The following is a 9,661-nucleotide window of genomic DNA, read 5'->3' as shown; positions in this document are numbered from 1 at the left end:
ATGTAATGTTATTTGTTAGTTTTTTTTTTTTTATCAAGTGTCATTTGTTAGTGGGATTTGGATCTTCTCCTGCTTTTTTTGTGCAGCTCTCTCTTTTTCTGATCTAATGGTTGATTGACTCATAAATGAACAAAAAACAATACGAGAGAGGGAGAGGGAGAGAGGCTGAATGAATGCCTTAGATTATGGTAGAACAAACTGCATGAGAGAAATGGTCGGAGAGGATTCAAATCCTTTGTTAGTCTAGTATACTTCCTTTTTATTTTTTTACAAAATTGTTGGGTCGCGAGGGTAGTCTACAATCATTTACATTGAATTTAAAGCAAATACATAAATGAAAGAGACACTATACTATAATTATTTCATTTTTTTGAAGCAATATGAGACTTCTTCCTCACATTTGCTACACAATAATCTCTCCCTCAAGTCTGAGTCCATCAATTTATCATGCTCATCTCTCAATAATCTCAGGCACTACATGAAGTGGAAATAATAGTCCCAAGAAGGGGGAGTTTGAATTGTGACTTTTTTTAAATTTAATATACACCTGTGATAAGTGATTCTCAAGTTAATACTTGAAAGAAAAAAAATTTGATTAAGTTCTGAAGTACGTTCAGAAGTGTTAGTGGAATAAATTAAGAACAGAGTATTATGGTGTGTAAAGTGAAAATAAACATTAATGCTAAAGATATAGAATAAAGGTAGTGAATTTAACACACAAGGATTATACTAGTTCACCCAATGTGAACTAGTCCGGTCCTCACAACTGTGAGATTTTCATTATAATGTTTGAGAGAGCCTTCTTAACTTTTGCACCTTACACTTTTACCACTAGGGACTCAACCTCATGTATTATCTTAGCCTCAACAAGTATACAAATTGTATATCTAGCTTCAACAAGCAAAACCTGTATTATATAGCCTCAACAAGCTGACATAGGACTTTACACTTTTCTTTCACTCAACCTCACTTTACAAACTTAAAGCTAGTTGAGAATTTCTACACAAGGTGTTTTGAGAGTTTATAAGAACAATAACAAGGAGATTAACTTTTAGAAGATAAGAGATAACTGTTACATGATGACAAGTCATCTTACGTTATTTTTAATATATTTTTCAATCATTTTTATTTAATTTTGATCCAAGTTAGGGGAATTATAAAACAATTGCATGTGGTTTTCAGAACATTTTGTAATATTTTCATTTTGAGTCATGCAATTCTAGTTTTCTCGAAACCAAATAGTTATAGGGTGTTTCTGATGTAATCCAAGGTAAAATCATGCAAATTGGCAAAGTATCTTATGAAGATTTGGGAAGACAATGGACGAAGATTCAAGAGGCCTCTGAAAATATTACAAGAAGGAGAAATTCTATTACAAGTCCTAAGACAAGGTCCATGGAAGAAAACACCAAAAAGACGAAAAAGCAGACGATTACACGCGAGAAAAAGCACTGGTACACCCCCGGGTACACAAATTAACACTCATGTGCACCTGAGTGTTTTTGAAGTGCCCCCGAGCATGCAAGTTAACACCTATGCTCCCTCGGGTGTGGTATGCGCGCCTATGGGTGTGCACTATTTCAGAAAATAACTGTTTTTTGCTACTTTTGGTGGGGAAAAAAATCCAGTTTTTAAGTCCGAAACCAGGTGGAAACAAAACCTATAAATAGAACTTATCTCATTCATATTTTTCATTCAGAACGAAACTTGTTCATGAGGAAGGCCAGCACTAGGAGCTTCAACGGAGGACTCTCTCTCCTCACTCTAAGTCTCCAAGGTCTATTTTATTTCTTTTGTAATTTGTCTTTAGTTACCATGAATAACTAAACCCTATTGGGTAGAATTCTAAGATAAACCTCTATTTTATTTGTTGGATCTATTTGATTTAAATCTTTTTATTCAATTATTTTATGAGTCCTGTTTAACTTTATTATGCAAAGATCGTAATTCTTTCACATGCCCTAGTACACACATGTGATAACGATAAATAATCACTCAAATTAATTAGGGAAATTGTCATAACTAGGAAAACTATGAATGAACATCTAAATGTAGCATAACAATTTTACTCTTTCATCCTCTCCAAGGTAAAAGAGATAGAACTATCCGATTGTAGAACTATGAAGAGGAAGAGTATTCTAATGTACTTCTAAGATTCATATATGAGAAAACCTTTATGACAATTGAGAATTTAAGAATTCTAATTTAAGTTTATCTTTCAATTACCTCTTAGAGAGTTAGGCACAAAAAAGCAAAATTCCTTTGTTTTGTGTTAAACGATTCATTCCTTCTTTATATGAGTTAAACCGTTCAATATTTTGTTGGACTGGATACGTTTTTTCATCCCTAAAAATATTAGTTTGTGATCCCTAATGGCCAATTTATTTTCATCTCAACGTCAAAGTTATGACACTTCTATATTATGCATGATATGTCGAAATTTTGAAAATTTATTATGTTAAGCCCCTTTATGTCGATAATATGTTCAAGACATGTTAAGGACATATCCAAAATTATGCTCACCGTGGACTCAAAATGAAATGGAAGATCTGGGAGAACGAAAACACCCATTTACTTTTCTTTCTTTTTTTAATATATTCCCATTTACTTTTTAATGACTAAAATCAAAATTAACTATAATTCTGTGAATGGAAAACTTATTTAATCCCTTTTTATTTTTATTTTTTAAAAACCAAAATGGAATACATTAATACCATAAACCATTCCCCAAAGTACAAGGCGTACGAAGGAAGAATGAAATAATTGCAAAGTCAACAATCTTCGAAAAAAAAAGAAAAACAAAATGCAACAAGGATTAGCCAATGCCCAAACACATCAGAAGGTTAAGAAACCGGTTATAATAACCAAATGCGATGTTTTTAAATTTTACCTTTATATCTGTGTATTTGTTTAGAATTTTTTATTTTCCATAATTGTCTAGGAATGTAATAATAATTGTATTCCAATCATGACAACTTAAATTTTTATTCTATAAAATATATATGATATATATTTTGAAATTACAAGTAAATTAAATTGTTCTAAGTTTTATATAAACAGAAATGAATATAACTTTTTTGAAATTCATCTGAAAAATATTATTGTTTTTTTGGTACAAGAAGAGGGCAAGAGGCCAGAAAAAAAATACTATTATTGTTATTATTATTTTAGAAATTGTTTTTTGTATTTTGAAAAATTCAATAATATCATATGTACGTAGATGTGATAAAATCTATATATTTTTTTTGCATTATGTCAATTTAACACAATTCCTTATTTAGATTTAAAATAAATTTGTGGTTAAATATAACTAATGAAACACAATTAATACAACTTATTATTTAGTTTTTTTTTAGGGGACAACTTCTTATTTAGTTTTTTTTAGGGGAGCTTATTATGTTGCTGTTAGTATAAATTTTGACATTTCAGCAAGTCTTAAATGGTAGTAATTGAAATTTGATTTGTTTTAATTTTAGTAAATACTCCCTTCGTCTGTCCCTGTATTTAAGCACCAATTTGATTTTATTTTTGTCCCTAAATATAACCACTTTTCAAATTATTAGATGCATTTATTATTTTTTCCTAAACATGCCCTTAATTAATACTACTAACTTGTCTTGATTTTTTTTTTGAAGGATACTTGTCTTGAAATATGAAAAGTCAAATTTAATAAACATACAAACAAAGAATAATTTGATAATATTAACACACAAAACAGACACATTAATTACAATGAAAATTTTTCTTAAAAAATTTGAAAAAACAAAACATACAGGAACAACAGAAGGAGTATCTTTATGGTTCAACCTTGATGTACCACATGTAACTTTTATTACGGAGTACTCGCTCCGTTCCAAATTATAAGCAAAATAAATACTCATTTTCTCTGTATCAAATTATAAACAAAAAAGACAAACTTTTATCATATTTAATTATGTTATTTCAAAAATCATCTTTTTCAAAGGAAAATTAAATGCAAAGTGCATCAATTTGCTCTCTCTTTCACTTTCTCAATAACCAATAACCAATGAAAATTGTTTTTACTACTCGTATGTTTTAGCTTTCTTAATAAAGTGTGAAATTATTTTTTTGCTTAATAATTTAGTTTTCTTAACAAATGTGAAATTATTTTTTTCTTAGTAATATAGGACGGAGAGTATTTATTTTGATATGTCATTTAAAAATCAATTTTTTTTTGACTCAATGTCATTTAATCAATTCTTGTTTCTTTTTTCCCATCCAAATAATATCGGTGTGGTGTAAATTAATACTATACGAAATGAAAAACACCATTAATTTTTTTCCCTTTTTGGGCCAAACTTATGTTCCTTAATACTCCAATTTTTTGCACTAATTAAAGATAATTTACTTATGCAAATTTGGTCAAAGAAAAAGACCATTTACTCCCCCATTTACTTATGCAAATTTTCCATTTATATTACCCAAGGTCAAGTATATTTTGACATAATCTAATTATGGTTAATTAACATTGCCTGCCTTGCAGCCTCTAAATCAGACAGCCTCTCTTGTGGCTGGAAAAAGTGTACACAATATCATACATCAAGGGATATGCCTTTAATTATTGTAAATCTTATGAAATAAATTGACCTGACAAACGTACAATTGAAGGGTTCTTGTTCTCCCACACCGTAAATATTGTTCATACTTAGTACTACTTTTTACTTTACTCACATAAACGACAAATCACTGCATTATCAAAAAATAGAAAAATATAAATAAAATAAACAACAATTCACTCCATTTTTCATTTTCTCCGATCTTGCTTTCCATATTCATGAATATTGTTTGACTACTAAAGGACCCGTAAGGTACATAAATGAATTACCATGATAGAATATTACATCATTGCCACCATGTTTTTTCTATGATTTTTAAATGGAAATTGCTGACCAATGTCCGAGTAGTATTAGTCAAAGTAACAAAAAGGAAAAATTATATTGAAAAGAACATTTTTTTACCGGAAAATTCTACCGTACACCCAACATATTTGAGTGTACCGGTACATCAATCTTTTAATTTTATAGGTAATTGAGTTGTTTTTTGAAGAAAAATATTATTTTTTTATGATTTATAATTATAATGATTAAATCTTATTCATCAAAATTGTAAACGAAATATTTTTTTTAAATTTTTATCGCTCATAATAGAGAACTTTGATTATTTTATACGATAATATGTAAAAAAATTACTATGATTCTTATAAACAATGAATGATGCGTTTTTCTTCTGAAATCATATTTTCTAAAATATAAATGTCGACAAATAACTATTTATTTCATAAAATTGATCGTTAGTTTATAGATTTATGAAGCAATAGTACCGGTACACCTCAATTTACAAGTGTACCATAGAAGTTCCCTTTTTTACCATTTTAAAAATTTTACTATACAAATGTTAAGATATTTTTAACCATTCTTTTTATGCGACTATCCTCCCTCCTAAACCTATCTAGATCCATCATAGCTCAAGAAATTGAACACCCGTAAATCTTAATTCTCAAATATGATTTATTTTTTTATTTTTATTTTTATTTTTTTGAAAGAGATTTATTTATTTTAATTGTATATCTAGTAATATTATTTATATTATTTCTAATACATTATATTCTACTTTAGAGAGAACATTTGTCAATTGTAAAATAAAAATAAGTTGATAAAATTACTAATATTTTTTCATTTATAATAAGTTTTTAATACATTTTAAATTAGCAAAAGAAATGTGAAATATATGGGGTACATAAATACATTAATGTGCCATTTATTACTAAGAAAAAGCAGTACATTTTCCCCTGCCTCCGGACGCAATTACCCATGGTCTTTGTACACCACAAGAAATCTCCATCTCTCATTTCACTTTCATCAATTAACCCAGAACAAATGCTCCTTTTATCCAATGTTAAATGACTTGATTGATCATATCTAATATTCATATAATATATTTTTGTACTACTAATTAAATATATTGTAGTTCCTCTCCAAAAAAAAAAATGTAGTTGAACTCTTTATACAAGTTAATACACAAATATATTTTTGTACCGCTAATTATGTATATCGTAGTTGAACTCTTTAAATATATGTTAATACACAATTTTGATTATAAATATATTTAATTTTTTTATAAAATTATAAAAAGTTTTTTAAAAGAATAAAATTATTTTTTTTTGACAAAAAAAAGAATAAAATTATGAAAAGTTGTTCTTTTAAAAATATTGATTCAGACAAATCTAACATCATCTTATATATCAACATTTGTCTTTATATATCATAACAAAATACAGTCAAAGTAAAAGTTCTTTAAATAGTGGATATGATCAAATTATAATATGTATTTAAAAACAAAAAGAGAAATACAAAATACTAAATTTATCTCGATAAATATTTTCGAAATATACCTTTTATAAATGATTGACCTATGTAAAACAATTTATTGTCTCACTTAATATGAGACCAAATTTTAAAATGAAACAAAAGAGTATTAAGTTTTATAATTAAAGAGTCTCTAAATGCACAATAACTAGTGGAGAGAGGTTTTCTAAAACCCAAAAAAATCCACAGCTCGAGAGGCATCATCTACCCTAAATTGCACGTAAATTCAAGGGCAACAAGGTAAAATCCTACCCAACAAAAACCCCAAAGCGTATAATGCACGATAATAATCTTTGACACGCGTCACTAACCTGAAGGCTCCGTGATTGCCTTTTGGGTACCAAAATCACCAACGCCATGTAGGATCCTACGTGGCATCTATTGTCCACGTCATCATCTTAGCTTCTTCACTATAAATACCTATCCTCCCCCACCTTCACACCTAATCCAAAACGCTAACAGAGAAAAAAAAGAAGTAATACAAAAATTAGAAAAATCAAAACTATAGAACAAACACATTGCCGGCGATAGTGAAACTCGCCGGTGAAATGAACATTCCGGCGAACGTTTCTTCTTTTTCTATTAACAATGCACGTCTTGCCGATCATCGCCGCCACGTGTTCCACGAGATGATACTGTAGTGTAGTGTAGTTTTACGAAGATTTTCAGAAACTTTTTCTTGCATTTTTTTTTTCATTTCTGTTGAAATCATGTCTCCGATGAAGATCCAACCGATCGACATCGATTCAGAGAAGTTAGTGGTGGTTCGAAACGACGCCGTTAAGCCTGTGTTGAAATCTCGTCTGAAAAGACTCTTCGTGTTCGACCGGCAGTTTTCAAACGCGTCAAAAACTTCCACTAACTTCTCAGAGAAACCTATCGTCGGCGGCGAAGTTCCACTTCCCGGCGACAAATCCGATGAACCGTTTGAGCCTAGCTCCGTTGCCTTAGCAAAAATGGTGCAGAGTTTCATCGAAGAGAGTAACGAGAAACAAAATCCAGTCTCAAAACTCACTCGCAATAGATGCAACTGCTTTAACGGTAACAGTAATGATAGCTCCGACGAAGAACTTGATTTCTTCGGCGAATCTATCGCTACTGGTTCTTTCAACGATGCCGGTGACGCACTCAAGGTTACTTCAAGCTCTAGTTTATAACTTTTTGTATCTTAATTTTTTTATACGTTTTTAAGAGAATATTAACAGTAATTTTTTATTTCCTTTTTTATGCAGAGTTTAATACCTTGTGCGAGTGTTGCAGAGAGAAATCTCTTAGCTGATGCATCCAAAATAGTTGACAAAAACAGTAAAGTTTTCAAACAAAAAAATGATTTGAGAAAAATCGTTGCTGAAAATCTTCAATCTCTAGGTTACGATTCTTCGATTTGCAAATCGAAATGGCATAAAACAAAATCTCATCCAGCTGGTACATTTTTTCCCCAAATTTCATTTCAAATTTTATACTTCAAATTTTTCATTCGGAAAATTGAATGTTGTGATTTTGATTTTGATTCAGGTGACTATGAATTTATCGATGTGTTCGTGGAAGGTGAGAGATTGATTATTGATATTGATTTTCGTTCGGAGTTTGAGATTGCTCGATCGACGGGAACGTTCAAGGCGATTCTTCAGTTTCTTCCTTACATTTTTGTCGGAAAATCGGATCGTCTCCGTCAGATCGTCGCCGTCGTATCGGAGGCGGCGAAGCAGAGTTTGAAGAAGAAAGGAATGCCTGTTCCGCCGTGGAGGAAGTCAGAGTATATGCTAGCTAAGTGGCTCTCCACCTCCTGCACCAGAGTGAATCCGTCTCCGTTACCGACCACCGCCGTGACAGACTCGAAGGAGGATCTGACCGACGTTGCGGCGGAGAGTGATTGTGGTGAGTGGGAACTGATCTTCGGTGACAAAATATCTTTGCAGGAATCTGAAACTGTTTCCGGTGGTGAGAAAAGCTCACCGACGGTTGCGATGCCGACGTGGCAGTTGCCGGCGGTGAAAGTAAAGAGTGTTGAGAAAGGATCGAAAGTGGTGACTGGATTTAGCCTCAAACCATAGAAGAAGGAAAATTTTGCACTTTTTTGTCAAAAGTTAATTAAAAAAAAGCATAATCAAAATCGAAAGGACTTTTTTTTTTTTTTTTTAGTTTAATTTTTACTCTTTTGGATTTCTCTTTGTTTTCGGCTTTTGTTTTTACAAAGGGATTCTGTAAGAAGTAACCATAAATATTAGTCGTTACCACTGAATGTAATAAAATAGCTTATGGAAATGGTAAATATTTTGAAAAAAATCCAAGTGGAAAACACTACCGGGAAACCTGATATAAATAAGTGCTTATTAGTTATAATTAAGACTTCAATAGAGAACAATTAAAAACGACAATATAAAATAAATTTTATTTTAAAATACAATTTCTTAGCTTCAAATGATATAGGGATTTTGATGTTTTTTGAATTTAATTTCTTAATAACAATATTCTATTATATATTACAGAAAAAAAATAAGTGAGATGACTATGTGTATATGTTGTGCTCATTAAACCGGGGAAGATGCATATGAGAGGTTCAAATTGGCAGACTAGAGCAAGCAGATCACCTCAAAAAAGCTCAAAAAATAGTGGGAAAATTGCTTTTCTCCCTATTTCTTTCTTTCTCTCAAACACCGTAAAAAATTTAAATAACCGACAACAACAATTAACTATCGTTTGCTAATGGTATTAGAGCGAGCGGCAATTAATTGTCATTGAAAAATATATTTGCATTTTTTGTGGTATTTGAGAGCAAATATGAAAGTGTTCTAGAGCAATTTTTAAATAATGAATTTACACATAAATTCTTAGCCCAAATTGTAAGTGGATTTTTTTAGCTTGGCTCGTAAAAAGTCTGAACCGTGACGTCTACTTCAATTGTTAGACTTTAAGGAGTATGTATCCGTCCTTGAAACTTAATTAAACGGACAATGACGATGTTGTTTCGATGAACACTTTATAGCTTATAAGGGTATTCGTGAATTTAGATCGAATAAATCAACCCAGATCTGTGAAGCCCCGATATTTCAAAATGATTGACGTATCGTATCCCCTGCGTATCCTGCACCGATATCTGCGCGATACTTTCTAATACGCATCAGAAGAGTATCTGAAGATTAAACTTTTTTTTTTTTAAATAATTATCCGATACTTCCCGATACGTATCAGGAAAGTATCCAATAATTATCCTGCACCTATACCTGCCCCAATAATTCTCAATTAACGTTAAATAAAATAACTTAACTCTCGAG

The 9,661-nt window shown here is 30.8% G+C and overlaps 1 protein-coding gene across 1 annotated transcript; it reads left to right on the top strand.

Moving 5' to 3' along the window:
* Window positions 1–6,823: 6,823 nt before the first annotated feature.
* LOC25484473 (uncharacterized) lies at window positions 6,824–8,672 on the top strand. The gene is made up of 3 exons (XM_013613312.3): window positions 6,824–7,519; window positions 7,619–7,811; window positions 7,902–8,672. Exons 1-3 carry the CDS (start codon window positions 7,097–7,099, stop codon window positions 8,438–8,440), a joined length of 1,155 nt encoding a protein of 384 aa, XP_013468766.1. The 5' UTR covers window positions 6,824–7,096; the 3' UTR covers window positions 8,441–8,672.
* The last annotated feature ends 989 nt before the right edge of the window (window positions 8,673–9,661 follow it).

This window comes from Medicago truncatula, chromosome 1 (assembly GCF_003473485.1).
Source record: "Medicago truncatula cultivar Jemalong A17 chromosome 1, MtrunA17r5.0-ANR, whole genome shotgun sequence".
Classification (NCBI taxonomy): Eukaryota; Viridiplantae; Streptophyta; class Magnoliopsida; order Fabales; family Fabaceae; genus Medicago; species Medicago truncatula.
Note: the sequence above shows the minus strand (reverse complement) of the source record. Positions and strands in the feature narration are given on the sequence as shown.